We start from the raw sequence: 19,663 nt of genomic DNA, 5'->3' as shown, positions 1-19,663 counted from the left end.
AATCCACTGGGGGAGGTTGCCACGTCGGCATAAAGCGCGTGGGACTTGGCGGGAATTTAACACCGGCGTGACGACGGTTGGCCCTCTCTCTCTTTTTTACTCTTACGCGGTTTCGGTGTTTAACTTGGCTTGGATCTGGGGAAACGTAAATTGCTGCTGAAATCAGGGTTAAAAAGGTAAATCAGGCTCCGTTTGAAATTATGAAACTAACTTCGTTCTTCAGGAAACAGCAGAATCCGTATCCTCGTCGAATCTTCTTTGTGAGAATTCCAGATATTCGTTAATCGTATTCGTTGATCGTACATAATAAGGCTAAAAATTATTTTAAATATTTTTATTTAAAATTAAATATAAACAATACTTGATAAAAACTGATCGCACAGACATAATTTACAAATCTTCATGATTCTCACCAAAAAGATCCGTAGAGGATCCTGTTGGGAAACAGCAATAATTTTGGTAGAGAAAACAGCACAAATCATGACGCATTTTGGCTGAATAATAGAATGCGGTTTATTTTTTTGGTTGAAATCATCTCGTTTTCTTGCCTTTTACGTTTCCTATATTAATTTTGAAGGAGTTGTCTCGTCTTCCAAATGACGTAGTCAAATGATTTTAATCAACTTACATGAAATAAATCTACCATTATTATGACAATTCGATTGAATAACACAACGTCATATGTTTCTTCCCACACTAATTAACATTATTTGACCCGAAAGTCACATAACAGTGAACTATTTACTATAAAACAAGATAGTAACAAGTTTACCCCCACACGGTGTCCATCTTTTTATTTCAAAGGGGACCAGCAGTTCACCCTTCTGGAGCCGGAAAAAGTCACAGATCATATGATCCACCAACGTCAAGGATCTAACCCAAGACATACCGTGTAAAATACAGATCTCAAATCATCCCCAACTGGACCATCCCGTGGTGGTTCACAACAGTGATGTCCTGAGCCAATGATGTAAAGCAATGTGAACAGTTCTACACAGATTTGTATTAGTGGCTCAAAACGCTATCGTGACAGTTAAACTGTTCACATGGCAATATGTCAGCTGAGCTTTAACTTTTCTACGCAACGCATGCCATTCAGAAATATGGTATAAGTTGGCATGGAATCACGCATGCCAATCACAATATGCACTCTCAATTAAGTGGCAGAATAATTTGCAGAAACCAAGAAGTGCCATTACATTGCTAGTAAGTTTTACCTATGCTCTATACATACATATAATTATTTACTATATTCACAAGCTTTTTACATCATATATTCATATATATATATATATAAGAAGAGCAGAGATGCACGGCGGATTGCGGGTGTAGCCGATGAGCTGATCAAACTTCCAAGAATGCTGTTTATGTACAGTTTTAAATCCCTACGGGCGATTCTGAAAAAAAAAACACACATGAATTCGGTTTGCAGTTACAGTTACACTCAAAATTTCGACTGGTATGGGGACAATGGCGGGCTTCTTACCGTTCATGCCAAGTTCTTTCTAGCACGAAGTTGGAGGAGCTTGTCCCTCCATTGAGCTGTAAGTGAGCATGAAAATATATGTGTGAGATTCAAAAGCTCCAACAGCTTTGATACAAACACAACCAACAACAAATGAAGGAGCACCAACAATAACGGGCCCGAAGCACCAAAGTCTAGTCCCATTGAATAGCAGGCAACTAAATACAGTAACATCACAGGACTTTGATAGGTGAAAAAAAAATACTAAATGGACAGAACGTATTTACCAGCATCTCTATAGCGTTCCTCAACTGCAGCAATAAGCATGTTGCGCACAAGATTAAACTCCTTCGTTTCAACACATGGTTGACCATTTGGCCTGAAACCATATAAAGTTTCTATTAACTCCTCTATTTTAAAGAATGCCAAATTTAGACGTCGGTTCTACCCTGATCAGATTGAAACACCTATCTACATGAATTTCCGAAAGACTGAACATGCATTTAAGTTCAATGTAGACAACCAGTCATACCATCTTATCACGGTCAGATTTCATTCCCTTAACAACTCACCTCATCCAAGACCAACCGTTACATCATCTGATCAGTTAGCTTAAATTCGATTCAGGAATAATCCCTTCGAGATTGAAAACAAGACCCATGTCTAAGACATTCAATACTTACCGATCCAGTTGAGTAAATAATAATCCATCTGAAGCAGGGCCTTGAGTGGAAAACTTTCCAGATTCGATAACTTTCATTCCATCACTGTATGCCAGGTACTTGTTGACCTGTATGGGAACCTGCACAGAATGTGGAGAGAATACAGTTGATCACAAAACGGCTATTAAGCATTTAGAGCCTTCTATCCTTGTAGATTACGATATTCCTACATTTCTGAAAGTTCAAAGAGTTTTAGCAGGGATTTTAAGCAATCTACTTCTACAATTCAGAATGTAGATCTAAAGAGCATAGTATGTACCTTGCACCGTACAGCAATGTTGATGGCGTCTGAAGGTCGAAGGTCGAAGCTGACACACTCTGTCTCACTACCTGCCTGTGATCACTTCTAATAGTGTCACTATACGCTAACTAACTTAAGAATTTAAATTTCCAGAAGTAATTCAGTCCCTCCCCGCTTTCCCCCTACCTCAAATGACCATAAAAGAATAGTAATAATAATTAGATATAATAACAAAAATTACGCCTAATGAAGTGTGAAGGTATATGCCTTTCTGAGGTATAGCTGAGCAAAATACGCCTCATGCACTCTCTTGGTGACTCTGACAAGTCGGACCTGCAGAGATCGAAAACAAACAAAAACAATTAAAGATCATGAAGAATGTACATTAATGGACAAGCATTGTCATATTGTACTAGAAGGAGGACACAGGCATACCTCATAACCCATCTTGTCAATCATCTCCTTCACCACTTGATACATAGTTGGCCGAGCCTGCAAACCAAACCCAAAAATTTTAAAAATTCCTACAGTAACCAATATGTTGGCAAGGCCTAATTTTGCCCGCTCCACAAACGCGGAAAGACGAAATCTTAATTCAAATGGAAGGATAATGTAGAGAGAAACCATACAATAGGAACATTGCGGACTGCTGCCATGAGCAACACACTAGGCATCTCCACTGCAATCAAAGGCAATCCCGAATTCAAATTGACTTTCCAAGGTAAAATTCAAAGTAGACAATTTGTAATGTCAGAAATTATTAGTTCAGGATAACATACAAACAATTATTGGGAGAAGAAGACCGGTCCCATCCTCCATCTTCAATACAATTGCCGGATGCGGAGCATAATCGGGGAGATGCCCCCCTTGAGGGTTGTTATGGACACACCTCATGTGCCTACCATCCCGCATCTTGATCATGAATCCATCAATTCCACTCTTCACCTCAACTATACCAAAAACCATACGCAGACACTTATTACTCAACGGTTCATACGATATAAAATTATGCAAGAAAGTTTACAAAACCGTAATCATTCAGTCAGGTGCTTCAGATCATTGGCATTTCAATCATAAAGATTCATAATTCAATTTCAAGACGGCGTTAACGGTTTACAAAAATGAGCAAGCTGATCAATAGCGTACCGGCTTCAAGTACGCTAGAGTTGACATAATCTTCGTCATTTTCATTGAAATTCTCCGCCATGCTTCCGTTCCCATCCGATGAAGAACTGAAAGTACAATGCACTCTCGTGCATTTTCGAGCATTTCGAAGGCGGGAAGCAAAACCCGCCTTCGTGATACTGCCGCTGATCCCTCGGAATGCAAGCCTAGCCTTCACCAAAGGGCCTACCACAGGCAGAGCGTCAAACCCCGATCGCTTTGTTCGAACGGTGGGGCAAATTACCGGCCCTTGCAAACACGCCATCTTATACTACTCCAAAATCTACAACAAACTAAACAAATTAATAATCAAACATGTGCTGTTTGGTTGCCGAGAAAATAAATAAAATCGAAAAACTGATATTTTTTTAGCATATATATTTGGATAAATTCGTACATACGCTGGAATTTTTATGCTTGATTAGTGCATGATTTCGTAATTAGATCATGATTTCGAAATTGAATCACGAATTAGTAAATTAAAATGCTAAAAAAATAAATTAAAAATCCAATCTCTCCCTCACTCTCTTTCAAATTTCCAACACCCAGTAGTCAGCTCCAAGTTTTGGAGAGTATCAAACAGTCAGCCAATCACAAATACTAAAACTGATCAGAACCAAAAATCAAACCTTTTTTTCGTAATAAAAAAAAATCAGACCTTTTTAATCACCGATCAAAGCTTTCTTAGCCGTGCGTTTCCCGGAGCTCGATTTTACCGATTCTCCACAGATTCTAAGGGTTCCGGAATCCAATTCCCAGAAACTAACTTCAACGTGAAATTCAAAAGGATCTGAATCCAAAAGCGATCGAAAGACAGAGAAATGATCAGTCGAGTGAGAGGAAGCTTCTGGATGAAGAAAATGGAGATTATTTTGGGTTGCAGAAGATTGAAGAAATTAGGGAGAAGGAGGATCACAGAAAAAGGTGAGGCGAGAAGATAAGAGATTCTTCTTCCTCCGTGTGATTTGTATTCATCGATGGAGAAAAAAGGACTCGTAGTGGGACAACTCGAATCAAGTCCGTTTTCTTAAATTACGGTTCTGTCCTTGTTGACATGTGAGCTCATTTGTTAACTCATAGAAATTTTAGTCTGCCAAAAACACGACTCAATAAACCATGCGTCATAATACAATTGGTTAATTTTTTTTAAGAATCAATTGTATAATAACAATGGTTATACCGAATCGTGTTTTTAGCACACGAAAATCTCTGGTTTTTTAATAAGCTTAGCAATAATATGGTTCATTTTCTCCTTTAACGATAATCTAACATAAAACTTATTAGTTATAAGTGAGAGGAATACTACTAAACTGTAGTACGAAATAACAAAATCTCTGGTTAACTTCGAATCCGGATCCTTTTTGTGAGGATCTGGAGATTCGTGAATCATATATATTCATTGTACATCATGCGGTCATAAATTATTTTAAATATTTTTATTTAAAATTAAATATAAACAGTATTTGACAAAAACAGACCGCATAATGTACGATTAACGAATACAATTTACGAATTTCTATGATCTTCACCGAAAAGATCTAGAGAGGTTCGTGTTGGGTTAACTTCAACTGAATGTTAGCACATTTTGATCTGAGGAAAGGGTATTTACGACTTTTGAGCGGAGTGGATAATACTGTTCTGACTGAAAGTAGCGGCTGCGCGTGTAGAATGAAATCATTGCTGCATGGACTGAGGTGCAACGGTGCCGGCGGTCGACGAGATCAAGAATACTGCCACGTGTGTCCATTATTTAGAGTGATGTGGGTAAGGTTCTTCTTCTTTTTATTCTCTTTCTCCCTAAAAAAATAACAAAATTGTGTTTTGTCCCAAAAAATAGTCAATTTTCCGGTTCCTTTCTTCTAAATTTACTTAATTCAGTCTATTGGATTTTAATCCAACGACTACCGTTATTATAACTTTTAGTAGAATTCCCTATTTGTAATCGTTAGATCAAATTTCAACGGTCTACATCCCTAACTATGTGGATTTGGTGGAAAGAGATCCGAAGAGGATCTCTATCCCCTTTTCCTCACCTCTAATCCTCTTAACTCCTATTCAATAAAAAATAAAAATAATCCTCTTTAACTCATGCTGAGAAGACGCTCTCTGGATCTCACTGTTCGAAGACCAACGGATTGGAAAAATGAGGTTATTTATTTTAAATTCTATGGTTCTATTTAGTCTATTTTCTTTGCCTACCTTATATACAAACCAAAAATTTGAATATATCTTTCTCTCTCTTCAACGACTCAAATTTTTAATCTTTGAACTTCGAACACTAAAATCTAAAAAAGGATCTCGTGGCGAAAAAAAAAAGACTCTATTATGGCAAAAACCTTTAGGCTTATTTGGTGTGCTGGTTTGAATAGGTTTGACCAACTAAAATAGACTTGAGTCTAGTATATTGTTTGTTGCGTCAAAATATGAGATGAACATAATTATACATGATGTGTTATGAATCCACAATAAAGTAGGCAATCTAACAGACCCGACTTCTCTACCCTCCCACTTCCCATACATTCTCATCTCCTTCTATTTGTGCGGTCACAGTTAAGCCACATCAACATTTTATATTACTATTATTTTTTATCTTATTATCTCTATAAAAATCAATATAAAATGTTAACGTGACTTAACCGTGACTGCATAAAATAGAAAATGATAAAAGTGTATGAAAAGTGAGAGAGCAGAGAAACCGAGTCCCTATCTAACCAATCCTTACTCATTAATTATAAATAATGTCTTACAAGTCTCTATCAATTCAAATCTATCCCTAACGTCCAATCTAATCAAGCCTACCAAATGCGCCCTTTAATTAAAGTGTTTTGCTGGTGTGCTGATCCAGAATTTCATACACACAAGTCATGGTTTTTATCATATTAAAATCTGGTCCATGTCAATGGAATCAGTGGCCTGTTAGTTTCAAAACAAAGCTATTATAATAAATAAACTAGCAGAATGCATCAATTTTGTATGTATGAACAATTTTTCTTAATAAATGCATTTTTTTTAATATTATATCATTATTGTTTTATTCTCCTTATGTAAATATTATATATCAAAAGTGAGGGTAAAATTAAAAAAAATAAGTATATGATTGTCATTTTTCTCAAAAAAAAAAAGAGGGTAAAATAGGAAAAAATAGGGATATGATTGTCATTTTGTCAAAAGGTACGCAATTACTATTTTACCCTCCTTTTGTCCACAGTGTGTATAAAAAATGAGAGAAAAAAGTTGATAATGAGGGTTCTCTTAATAGTATAGATATAGATATAGATAATAATATAACAAAAGTCTTTTTGAATATTGACAGAATTTCAGAGTCGCTTATTTTTAATGTGTATTAATATTCCAGATAAAATGTGGAAATTTTATTAAAGTAATCGGGAACAAAAGAGACAACTTACCGGAAAAATAAGGAAGAAATCATCATATTATTGTAAACTAATATTAATTTAATAAGGTAATAAGGATTAATTAAGAGGCAACTTACACCATTAAATAATTGATTTGCTAAATAAATGAATGAAAGTAACATGACCCTTGTTCTAGGCAACCTCTTATGTGAATCAAGTCATCTAAAACGTATGAAAGATGTTTTCATTCAATTTTTACTTCTTACACATTATTCTTAATTTTCGATCATTAGATTGAAGGGATTGAAGAAGAACATTGAATAAAAATTAATAAAAGTATGTAAGAAGTAAAAAATTGCGTGTGATAGTATTTTTTTTTTATTAGCAAAAAGTCTAAAAGAAAGAAAATTACGTCAGAATATCACGAGAACAAGCGACTACAATTATATCAACAAGAAAAAGACGTCGATAAGATGAAAGAGCTTGTCCAAAAAATAACCAAAACTCAAACTGTATGGTTTTTTTTTTTCTAGAAAACACACGTTTAGTACTAAATAACTCACTCATTTGGGGAACCCTTTGGCTAGTGAGAGTGGACAGTTCAAACTAAAACCTTAGATGGGGTTTTCTTACCAGTTGGAATATGGTATTTTTTAATACTTTATAATTAAATTGTTTTTCTTAATTTTTGCCTTCTCTCTATTTCATTTAGGCATGAAATTTTTTGCACTACTCGTCAACCCAACATAAAACGACACGAAAATAACAAGCTTCAAATTAACCCGTTAACAATTTGGGTCGTTATTAGGTCGCCCGTTAATAATTCATCAACAAGTTAGGTCATGATCAGATTACTCATTAAAAACCCAATAAGATATCTTTTTCAAATATAGACATTAGATATAACAATTTTTTGCAGGATTTGTTAGCTTGACACAAAACGACACGATTCGTTAATGAATCGAGTCATTTATTAATAACTTATTAAGATAACGGATTTGATATCTCATAACCCATTAAGATAACAAGTATGATACAAAAAAACAATACGAACGCAACGAACACAACTCGTTTACCAAACTTAATTTTCATGCGAATAAAAGCCCTAAACACCGAAACACAAAAGAAGATACGTGGTCCAGAAATCAATATTGTTAATCTTCCCGAGTGGTCCGTTAATTAATATCTTAAAATTAACAGAGAAAAATTCGAATGAAATGTACACAGTCCAACGTCCCTTGGAAATTCGGAAATCGTAGAATAACAGCTGGGATTGATTGAAGAGGCCCTTCACAAACTGACAAACTATCGGCCTCTCTTTTGAAAGCAGATTTGTTAAGTTGTTAAATTCAAACATGGCAACCAATATATCTAATTATATACTCCTACCACAATCTTATTGGTCTTTCTTTAACTCTTGTGGATAATAAGTTCGATTTCAAGTATTATAGTTGGTTCATTGAGTTTTCACTTAGTAATGTAACTAAATCGTTATAAAAAAATTAATTATTAAATTTTAGGGTTAAGTATAAAAAATTGTTGGAGTGATTTTAAATTAATATCAACCTTTTAGAACATTCAAAATAACTACAAATGTTTTGAAAATCAAACATTTGATAGGTTATTGAGGACTTTATCAATATTAAGTGATGACGTTACTGACATTAAATAATGAGGTGTACAAATACTAAAGTTGATTTTCACTAATTGACATCTTTGGAGTTCCAATCCCCCAAATTAACTCATTTTAGTCAAGTTAAACCATAAATTTGCTTAGTTAAATGGTGTCAATTTGAATATTCAAATCTCATAGATGACTTAAGAGTTAAAACACGCTTAATATTTATCCATGTCATCACTTTACATTAGTGAACTTAACAAATGTCCCTTTTTCAAAACTTTAGGTAATTATTTGAAATCACTCATAAAGGTTAGGTGGGTATCCGGACTTAAACTTTTGCAAAGACCAATTTACATACATGTTTTCTTTTCTTGTCTATTTTATAATTTATTATTGAACTTTTGCAAAGACCAATTATGTTGTGTTAAATTTTTGCAAGGGTAGTTTTTAGTTGGTTAAGAGTATTCGTCTTGATTTGAGATCATACGTTTGAATTTCCTTTCCGTAATTTAGATGATTTAATGTATATTATTATTATTATTATATGATTTGTCAAAAAAAAAAAAGGGATTGTGTTAATTATTTAATGTTCCTTTTGAGAATAAAAACCAGATATCAAGAATGTTAAAATTGGGCCTAGAGGTGGAAAGTGGAAACGCATAAAATATGCTGGGAGGATAAACCTGGAGCCCGAAAACCTAAACGGAGCTTGGGAGCATAATTGATGCCACCAAAGGATTGAAATAGAGTGTTGTTTAGGCTTATTTTAATCTGATAAGGGAGAGAGGAGGTACGGCAGAGAGAGTAGGGTGAGAGATGTGTTTGTAGAGTTGTGTAGATTATAAGTTATTCTTTACGCATTGCCTTTATTTATAGTAATACAAGTTATAATAGAGAAGAATAACTAGTATCAAATCAAATTTAATATTTACACAATCATACTTAAATATAATGTTTATAACTAATGTGACTTTTATAGGGTGTATTCAATTAAGATTTTAAGTGATTCTCTAAAATTTAAAGTGTATTCAATTAGTATAGGGGAGCTTTAATGAAAATGGTTTTTTCAAACTTTTTATTAACCAAAAACCATTTACTAACTTTATTTAATAAAAAAGACTTAAACTTTAATGAAAAATGACAAAAACTAGAAAGAATAACCAAAACAAGGAAGCCTCACGTGCAAAATAAGAAATTCATTTTCCATCCATGCCCTTGCCTTCCGTTAGCCCACTTTTGTTAGAATTAAACTTTCATTTATTTACAAATATGTCATTGCCTCATTTATTTACAAATATGCCATTTTCTAGAGGATTCGTCCAAAAAATAAATAAAAAATCTTTTGCTAGTCGATACCAATTAACCCCCAACATAATTAATTAACTCCAATTCCTCGCCTTGCCTCCCATCAAATAAATTAAAAAAAAATTAAATTCCACAAATCACTACAAAATAATGAACTTTAGATTCGAAAATGGCATAATTTCATCAAGTGTATCACATTGCACATTCACTTGTATAATCCAAACTTCTACACAAATCACTACAAAATAATGAAGGTTAAGGGAAGATTTCTTGGATCAGTGAAACTTAAAGTGCGAGATTGACATCAATGTTTATGATTATGTTTTTTTTTTTTTTTTGAAACTAGTTTATGATTATGTTTGGTTTGAATTGTGTTTGGAAGTCTCATGCAATTGCCTTAGATCTATCTCATTATAAAATTGAACTCATGTGTGTGTGTGTGTAGTGTTATGTTTGATAAATAGTCAGTGTTTAGTTTACGAAACAGTGATAGTACTAGTGTTCGTTTGATAAATAGTCAGTGTTTAGTTTTCGAAATAGTGAGTACTTGTGTTCAGTTTAAGAAATAGTGATAGTACTAATGTTCGGTTTAAGATATAGTCAGTGTTTAATTTAAGAAATAATGTTCATTTTAAGAAGTAGTCAATGTTCAGTTAAGAAATAGTGATAATACTAGTGTTCCGTTTGAGAAATAATCAGTGTTTAGTTTACGAAACAGTGATAGTACTAGTGTTCCGTTTAATAAATAGTCAGTGTTTAGTTTACGATTTACGACACAGTGATAGTACTAGTGTTCCGTTTAAGAAATAATTAGTGTTTAGTTTATGAAACAATGATAGTACTAGTGTTCGTTTGATAAATAGTCAATATTTAGTTTACGAAATAGTGATAATACTATTGTTCCGTTTAAGAAATAGTCAGTGTTTAGTTTACGAAACAATGATAGTACTAATGTTCTGTTTAAGAAATAGTCAGTGTTTAGTTTACGAAGCAGTGATAGTACAACAGTGATAATACTAGTGTTCCGTTTAAGAAATAATCAGTGTTTAGTTTACGAAACAGTGATAGTTCTAGTATTTCGTTTAATAAATAGTCAGTGTTTGGTTTACGAAATATTGATAGTACTAGTGTTCGTTTGATAAATAGTCAATATTTAGTTTATGAAATAGTGATAGTACCAGTGTTCCGTTTAAGAAATAGTCAGTGTTTAGTTTACGAAAAAGTGATAGTGCTAGTGTTCCGTTTAAGAAATAGTCAGTGTTTAGTTTACGAAATGGTGATAGTACTAGTGTTCGTTTGATAAATAGTCAGTGTTTAGTTTACGAATCAGTGTTTAGTTTACGAAACAGTGATAGTACTTGTGTTCGTTTGATAAATAGTCAATGTTTAGTTTACGAAACAGTGATAGTACTAGTGTTCCATTTAAGAAATAGTCAGTGTTTAGTTTACAAAATAGTCATAGTACTAGTGTTCGTTTGATAAATAGTCAGTGTTCGTTTAAGAAAATAATAGAATAATAATAATAATTAAGCATCTTGATCTTAATCAACAAGCATATGATAATAATTGATCATATTGTAAGTAGGGTCAACATAATCAAGAAATGACTTTACAGTGACCCTCGTTCCATTCAGCTCTACCTTCATTGTCTTTCCAAGGCATTGTTTCGCACCGAGCTAATTTCAATCCGGCTGAAAGTACTCCTAATGCTGCTGGATTCGCAACTGCATCATAGTGGGTTGTATCACCTCTAATCTACTAACACATTTGCACTCTTTTCTTTTGTTTTTTAATATCTCTCTATAGATATAATACTAATATTATGTATGCAACTACTCCAACATATGCCTGCATTGTGACTGACGGGTGGGAAGAGAGATGAAAATTTGAGAAGTGGTGATCGCTATTTATAGATGTGGAGGTCGGCTACAAACCTACTAAGGCTTAGTAGCCAAGTACTTAGCAGCCAAGTAAATATGTCGATAAATGTAGGGTAAATGACTAGGCTTGTGAAGGTATTTGTGTTAACAATATGCCAGCATAATCATCTAAGGAAATTGACACATGCATGAAAACGTGTCAATTAACTAGCAACATCATTGAACAAATGTTGCCACGTTTTGTGTAGGTCTCGCCTCCAAGCTTGCTAGACTTATTCATCCTGCGAATTTACATTAAGCACTTAAGCCACCTAGCTTGTTAGCAGTGCAGGTTTCAAACTGAAATAGGGGGAGATTACCTATTACCTGATCCCAATGGATCGCTACTCTACACATACACATGCATACCTCCATACGTATACAAAATATAGACACGTAACAAACATAAAACAAAAGATATTTAATACGTTATGTATTTTTTGAAAACGGAAAACGAAAACTGGCGGGGAAAGAAGAGCCACAACAGAGTCCGATAAAAACCAGCAAAGAGAATCAAACCCAGTTGAAGTCGAAATCAGAGGCACCATCGGCAATGCTATTACATTCAACCCAGATTCAAATCCATGGCCGCGGTGGCCGATTGGGACGAAGAGAGCCTTCTAATTGCAAGCCGGGTGGTCGACGATACAGCGGAGAGAGATTTTAAACACAGGAGACGCTCTGTCTTGGACTCCAAGACCCCACCCACCAATTCATCAAGAAGCTATCAAATAATATGGATTATTCAATCTTTCTTGAAAATTATCTTATTCGTCCCGTTTGGATTGAACGATTTGGATTTGAATTTTGAATTTTGAATCTTTTGCTTTTTCTGGTTCAAAGTTGGAATTGGAATTGCCAAGATTGAAGGAGATTTGAGGTTATGGATGGTAAACGGACATTAAATTGCAGTCAGGGGCAAAATAGAAAATTCATTGCTTAGGTCATTTTAATTGGGCTAGTTTAGTATTGGGCTTTGTCCTAACCATTAAATAAAGTTAGTACATGATTTTTGGTTAATATTCAAAGTTTTCAAACCCTTATCATTAGTTTTTCTTTATTAAAATTCTTAGAAATCCGGATGTATTTAACTAGGATTTCAAAGAGTTTTATGACATTTTAGTGTATTCCATTAGGAATTGATTTAAAGAATTTTGAAAAGTTGAAGAATTCGAGGGAATTTGAGAGATTTCGTTATCTCTATTAATTAATGAAACTCTCTTTGTCAACAAAAAAATGGTGAAAAAACAATTTAGTCTTCTATCACACAAAAAAAATGATGGGCAATAATGTAATTTCATAGGTTCAAATTTTACCTTTTTTTATTGAAGTCTCACCTACAGGTGATGTTAAAATATCTCTAATATTTAAAATTAAAAAAAATTTAAAAAAAAAACAAAAAAAAAACCCTCTCTACGTTCTCTCTCTATCTCTCTCTCTCATTTTCTAAAAAAATGTGTCCATACACATAAAGTGTGTAGGCAAATGCTAGTGTATTTTAAACATTCACAAATCTTACTTCTCACCTTGAGGTTTCAAGGAAATTGAATCAAAATTTTACATGAAAACTCTAAAAATCAAATGAACTCCATCGATTTATAAATCCATTAAAATCTCTCAAAATTTCAATTGAATACACCGCTTAATAAACTAAAATAATAATACGTTATTTTGAGCATTAATAAATGGGTTTTTATAACTTTTGGTCCCTAAGGACTTTGCGCCAGCACCCAGCGTATTTATCCACCCAAGTGAACAGTAATAGACCCAATGAACAGTAATAGGCTAAAGCAGCTACACCCCTAAAAATGGACTGGCACCCAGCCCATCTAATATTATATTATTTTATTCATATCAATTAATATTTTATCATTTAATTTATTTTTTCTTCCTTTCTTTGTCCGGTCCTCACCCTTTTATTCTCTCTCTCTCTCTCTCTCTCTCTCTTTTCCAGCTCACTCCCGTGAGCTCTCTCTCTCTCTCTCTCTCCTTTTTCTCCATGTTTTCTTCTTCAAATGAGCACCCAGCACCTGAAATGGACCTCTTCCCCCAAAAATGGGAGGTCGCCGTGGAGGTGCTCCACACCAACGGATGGGATCTCGCCGGAGCTCCACACAAACGCTCACAGGCACCTCGTTGTCGTCTCCTCACCGGAGCTCGCCATGGAGGTGCTCCACACCCACGGAGTCGGATCTCGCCGTGGAGGTGCTCCACACCAACGCTCCTCGAAAAATGGACCTCCTCCTCCTCCGCATTACCCGGCTGGCGTCAGCATGAGTCAGATGTACCGGGCAACACCTCAGTCAATTTTGGACTGGGCTACAGACCAGCTTGCGCTGGGTGCCAGTCAATTGGGTCGGGTGGAGGGGTTTCACAGGGTGCTGGGCAATTTTTTCAGCTGGGTGCTGGGCAAAATGCCCTCCGCTGGAACTGCTCTAAAATTAGACCAATAAATTAAAATAGTCTTTGAAATAGAATTTATCAATTTAACCTTTGAAAATAGGTCTTCCAAATCTATTTGGTAATTTTCCGTCAAATTTCATATGAATGGATTACATCCAATCATAGGTGCCACACAGACTAATCATAAAATCGCGGTAGGGCGTCCGAGGCTTTTGCCCATACGTCGTCGTTTTCGTGGTGGTCTACCACTTTCGATTTCATCGGCCCACTTTTGGAGCCTTCGGACATCACCAATGATGCAGCTGCGATTCAGCGAGGATTTATTTTTTATTTTTAGTTTTGTTAGTTTTAATTTTTATTTAAAAAAATAGTTTTATGACTAATTTACGTGGCACCATATAATTGGATAAGTGAGATTTACTAACAGAAAATTTAACAGAAGGTTAACGGAATGATAAAATTAATCCGCAAAACTCATTTTCAGAAACCAAATTAATAATTTTCTATTCCAAGAACCATTTTGATTGATTGGTCCAATTTCAAAACCAACAGTGAAAAAAATCCTTAATAAATTGCATACATAAAGTATGTGAAACAAGTCCCCTAAGGCCGAGAGGGCTAATGGTACATATAAATTGTTAATGGATCAAACTTGGTCCATCCATGAATCCTTAGAGGACGACCAAATTTGCTCCATTAAACTAAGAGGGGATTTATGATTCACTATTATTGGCTTCATGAAGGAAAACGATTTCGGTACACCTTTTTTTTTCTTCTGCACACCTTTGTTTATTTCGATTTCTTTTTGGTTTATGCAATCCAATGCACAAATAAACAAGGGTGTACAAGAAGAAGAAAAAATGTGCGTAAATCACTCTCTAAAAGAATAAGCCAAATATTTAGCTGACCCAGACTTTTTATCTTGATTTTATGATATTGACCATATGTATTGCCACTCATTAATATTAAGTCCCTCCACCAAAGTTAGTCGTTGGCCAAACGTCTCCACAGCCACCGCCACCACCGCGGACGTCACCAGTCACATAAGACATGCAAGACAATGGCACGAGGCAGAGCCCTCTACTTCTGAGATCTCGCGTCTCTCCATTTCCATTGATCTCCGCCATGCCCTAATCATCATTATTAATTAGTAGGATGTCAGATAAACCAAATTATGAACAACAACTTTCACAAGAAAAATGCATGTAGGGCAAAGACTAAAATCTAAAGAAAAACAAAAATATCTTATAAAACAACAAAAACTAGTTTCTAACAATTTTTAGGCATTTTAATCAGGGTTGGCGTATGGGATTAATCATGATATTAAACTCACATGAACTCCAAATCATAAAGAAAACCCGAACTACTTACCCCTTGTAATATTGTTTTAGAGGTCTTATTGCGAGATGACTTCATGTACGGGACACTTAGTGTCTGCACAAAACGTGTAAAATCAAAAGAAGGAAATATTATGATTCGATCTGTGACACATACCAAGCATGCATGCAGAGTAATATTGCGAATGTCGTGATTAGTGAATGACAAAACATCTTTAGTTAGATCCCAAGTCCAAATTAAGATAAGATTAAGCCAGACACGAAAAAATGAATATTTCGAGTGTACGTCTATAGTGGTTTCCTTTTTTTGTTCTTTTAGAAAGATTGATGAAACCCATTTTATTTTCTTCTTGATATCGTGTTTAGTTCAATCCAATGGAGCCACATGGGCATGAAAAGACCAGACCAGAGACAAGATTACTTATATAGTACTGCATGATTAATTTGCAAAACAAGCAATCGCAGGTATCTATATGTATGTAGAAAACCTGCCAGGAAGAAGACCCAATATATGTGTGCGCGTATGTGTGTTACGTCTTGGCAAAAATCACTTAAAGAAAGAGATCACAGAGGTAAGGTTAAACCTTCAAAAGAATGGCAAAAATTAAGAAACCCTAGCGGCTAGGGTTATGTATGCATGTGTCAAACGTAGGAAGAACTTAACTATACCTATAGTACAGTTTGTGGGATTAAAGCATATTTAAGATTAATGAAAACACTTAAGTACATACCTCGACCTGGTTTTGAAGGAATTTGATGTATCCGATAGCCTCCATCAGTACGGATGCTGTGTCTGTCTGCAATAAAATGGTATAGATTTGCTAATTACGTGCTGTACTTAAATAAACAGAGAGAAAATAAATTAAATGTCGACTAAAAAGAACAGAATAAATACTATACCTTGCCGAAAGGTGCCACCAATTGCTGAAGAGCTGCGATTCTATCTCCTAATTTTTCCTTCCTAACCTGTATTATAAAGCAAATAATCTTCAGGTTTTGTTTTTTTTTTTAATTTTTTGCAAAAAAATAATTTCAGCTTCAGAAATTGGCTACTATAACGATGAATATTACCTTAAAGGGTGGGCATGAAGTGCGCGACTCCAATCGCGATTTCTTTGGCGCAGCTGCTTGAGTTGCCTTTGGCTCAATCAAACTGCCGGGTCTCTTCACTTCTGTTATTTCATTGTCGAAAGACGATACCTAATTTGATTTTTTTTTAAATTTTATAATAATTAAGAGTAAATTAAGATTTTTGTAATCAGATGTTAATTGATCACCAAAACCAGTCTTGGAAAGAAAAAGAAAAAAAAAGCCTTCTGAAAAAGAAGATGCAAACACTGTATAAAGTTGAAGGTATACCCCAATGTTGCAAAAAGGAGAGGTGCTTAAATGTTCTTTTGGTGATATAAGCAAATAAAGATGTTTAGAAAAAAAGTCTATTAACTTTTGGATTCTACTTTATTTGTTGAGCAAATTGTTACCATGTTAATTACTTCCGCTACGTCAAATCCCATAAGCCTAACATATCAGTTTTAAGGTTTAACTTAGTGTAACAGTTAATGTCTCACTAACCATAATAACAACTATTTTAATAGTATATGGAAAGACATGGCATAATGTTATGCGTGGACGTTAATACATTACAAATACATTTGTAGATTAACTCAAGAAGAAAGGCTAATTTTATCTAATTATTAAGCTTTAAGTAGGGTAATATAGCTAGTCCTGCTAAAAAGAATAAGAAGAAGAATACCTTTCCTTGATGCATCTGTTCAAGAGTACCAAACGACTTCTGCCTCTCCTTGTATAAGCCACAAGCATCATGTGAATCATTAGGCTGAGTACTAAAACTACTACCATCGCCAGTACTAAATCTTGCGGAAGCACCTAAGAGATCCATGGCCTGCAAGTTCATGTCCAAGCTAGAGGTCGAGAGTGTAGACAACGATCGGTTCAAGTTGGAAACGTTTATGCTCGGATAAATTTGGCTGAAGTGCCCCGCAGATCTGCTTGGCATCGCTGGCGGCACACCTCCCATTAGATTAGAGTTGTGGAGTAGATGATGATGATCATTTGAGTAAAATTGATGGTGATCTCTAGCTGATGGTGAAATTTGATGATGACGAGGAGCATTAAAAGTACTATTCATTTGGCATCCAGAAGACAATGTCTTGAGCAAGAGCTTCTCACTGAGGTCATTCATGACCATTTGATCTGTTTGCTCATTTTTCATAAATTGGAAATATTGGTCATGATCGATGCTACTGCTAGACACGGCAGCGGTCAGCATTTCTGTTAATTTTGGGAAGGAACTGTGATGATCTAATGAGGATGATGATGAGAGCTCTTCTTTAATATTAGCAAGGTCATGGGCAGATTGATGATCACTAGTAATATTAGTGCGCCAGTGAAAACCCAAGTCTGGAACCATGGAACTGTTGAGGGGATCCAAGCTTGAATTTGATAAAGAGTTACCACTACTGCTCCTGCGTAACATTTAATTAAAGTTATCATGAGAAAATTAATTAAAACGAATTCCGAAATGATATATAGAAAAAAAAAGCTTAAAGAACCTATTTATTCCAAACAGCAAGAACCTAACAAGCAAGAAACTTCTAGTTCTAACCAGGCACTTCCTCACTGATATGAGCATCGAATACCAAAAAAGAAAATATTAAAAAGAAAGATAAATTCCCGATTCTCTAAAATTTCTGAAGTATATATGAACTGGAACCATGCACTTCCTCACTGCACTGCCTATGAAGTATATATGAACAACCAAATGTTCACTAATTAATTATTTTAATTTCTGAGGGGAAGAGAGAGAGAGAGAGAGAGACTTACAAAGTGGTAGTAGGGGTCCAAGCATGCTTGGTTCCAACTACATAGCAAGATGGGGTAGTAGCTGCTAAAGAAGAAGACCCAACAATATTCTCTTGGAGCTGATGATGCTGTTGGCGATGGAGATTTGCAGACTCCATAATTAATGATATAATTGTTATTTGTTTTGTTTTTGAAAAAGCTTGAAAATCCCAAGATAAGCAGTAATAAACTAGACCTAATTAGGGTAACTATAGCTTAGCTCCCAGAATCCATCACTCAATTGAAAGAAAGGAAACCGAGTTATTCAGGTGTGACACCCACATACCTTGCTCGGTTTGCTTTTAGCCAAGCTAAGCCACTTTTCTGAGTTTTCCTCTTTACTCTTTCAAGTTTACATCATGTGTTGATTAAAGTAGCCTTGAAAAGAAAGAAAGAGAGAGTGTGAGTACTTATATCATCTCCATACCTCTCTCTCTCTCTCTCACTTTTTTTTTTTTAAAATTTAAATTTTCTTTTTGCTCTCTCTCTCTCTCTCTCTCTAGCTAGGCTATATGTTATTTTGCACTCTCTGCAATTACAGGTGGATGATTGTGTATTTGTATACTTCCTCTATGCCATGATGAAAATCTCTGCCTTCGATCCCAAGGCTGTCAACCAGGTCTGAGAAGAGAAATGATAGTAACCACGCTCTCTTTCTCTCTCTCAACCGGACCACATGTCCGTGTATACACACACGCAGACACATACCCCATTTGGCATGCTCGGTATAATCAGCAAACAGGAGTTCTCTGCAGTGAATGAGTCTCCAATTCTGTCCTATGAATGATAATTAGGCTTAAATTTCGCATCATTAGTAAACAAAATAAGTTTAAAGACCATATATGTCAATTCTATAAAAGATATTAAATCTGACAACAAAATGATACTCTTATCACAGTTTGGCAACATATAGTGCATACATCTTCAATTATGAGTATATATCTAAGCGATGTAAATGAAGGTTAGCTTATTTTTGTGTATCTTGTGATATCGATTGCTTAAACAATTGAAAATCATTCATCTAAATTGTAAAAATCATCACTAGATGTAAAATTGGAAAGCGATTATAATGAAAATTCAATTGAAAGTTTATGCATATGGTGATGGCGGATTGTGGATTAAGTCGTCCTAAGATTTTTTGTGTTCATGTTGTGAAGATGAGATAATCAAGCTAGTATAATTACTTGGGAATTTCATGAACCAGATTGTAAGAAGGTAACAATGATGGATTACGAGTGTGTAATGTTATAGGAATAACTAAATTAGCA

At 34.9% G+C, this 19,663-nt stretch overlaps 2 protein-coding genes across 6 annotated transcripts; both read right to left on the bottom strand.

Annotated features, from left to right (window-relative positions):
• Nucleotides 1-1,109: 1,109 nt before the first annotated feature.
• LOC126632804 (bifunctional nuclease 1-like) lies at nt 1,110-4,586 on the bottom strand. The gene is made up of 11 exons (XM_050303297.1): nt 4,251-4,586; nt 3,575-3,875; nt 3,208-3,378; nt 3,058-3,107; nt 2,864-2,920; nt 2,696-2,761; nt 2,447-2,521; nt 2,149-2,267; nt 1,753-1,844; nt 1,487-1,542; nt 1,110-1,397 (listed from the first exon to the last, which is right to left on the bottom strand). The coding sequence occupies exons 2-10, from the start codon at nt 3,855-3,857 to the stop codon at nt 1,490-1,492; spliced, it is 966 nt and encodes a 321-aa protein (XP_050159254.1). The 5' UTR covers nt 3,858-3,875; nt 4,251-4,586; the 3' UTR covers nt 1,110-1,397; nt 1,487-1,489.
• A 10,087-nt stretch (nt 4,587-14,673) lies between these two features.
• LOC126631067 (transcription factor bHLH110-like) lies at nt 14,674-18,786 on the bottom strand. Of its 5 annotated transcripts, none has more exons than XM_050301222.1 (7): nt 18,378-18,785; nt 17,287-18,013; nt 16,605-16,733; nt 16,434-16,499; nt 16,265-16,330; nt 15,568-15,630; nt 14,674-15,326 (listed from the first exon to the last, which is right to left on the bottom strand). In XM_050301222.1, the coding sequence occupies exons 1-7, from the start codon at nt 18,512-18,514 to the stop codon at nt 15,162-15,164; spliced, it is 1,353 nt and encodes a 450-aa protein (XP_050157179.1). In that variant the 5' UTR covers nt 18,515-18,785; the 3' UTR covers nt 14,674-15,161. The 5 variants fall into 5 exon arrangements, with proteins under 5 accessions (XP_050157179.1, XP_050157178.1, XP_050157180.1 ...); XM_050301221.1 differs by having other exon boundaries at nt 17,287-18,019; nt 18,378-18,784; XM_050301223.1 differs by lacking the exon at nt 18,378-18,785 and adding an exon at nt 18,107-18,274 and having other exon boundaries at nt 17,287-18,019.
• Between the last annotated feature and the right edge of the window lie 877 nt (nt 18,787-19,663).

This window comes from Malus sylvestris, chromosome 8, assembly GCF_916048215.2.
Source record: "Malus sylvestris chromosome 8, drMalSylv7.2, whole genome shotgun sequence".
In the NCBI taxonomy this organism is placed as follows: domain Eukaryota; kingdom Viridiplantae; phylum Streptophyta; class Magnoliopsida; order Rosales; family Rosaceae; genus Malus; species Malus sylvestris.
Note: the sequence above shows the minus strand (reverse complement) of the source record. Positions and strands in the feature narration are given on the sequence as shown.

Bases quoted from the DNA above. Each gene is read 5' to 3' on its own strand.
- LOC126631067 (XM_050301221.1), bottom strand. From the start codon at position 18,514: ATGGAGTCTGCAAATCTCCATCGCCAACAGCATCATCAGCTCCAAGAG. The intron at 16,331-16,433 runs GTATAGTATTTA...ATTTTATTGCAG, and splicing joins TGGTGGCACCTTTCGGCAAG to ACAGACACAGCATCCGTACT. The intron at 15,327-15,567 runs GTAAGTAGTTCG...AATGATGATTAG, and splicing joins CTAAAACAATATTACAAGGG to GGCATGGCGGAGATCAATGG.
- LOC126632804 (XM_050303297.1), bottom strand. From the start codon at position 3,857: ATGGCGTGTTTGCAAGGGCCGGTAATTTGCCCCACCGTTCGAACAAAG. The intron at 2,762-2,863 runs GTATGCCTGTGT...CGATCTCTGCAG, and splicing joins TTGACAAGATGGGTTATGAG to GTCCGACTTGTCAGAGTCAC. The intron at 2,268-2,446 runs GTACATACTATG...CATTCTGTGCAG, and splicing joins ACATTGCTGTACGGTGCAAG to GTTCCCATACAGGTCAACAA.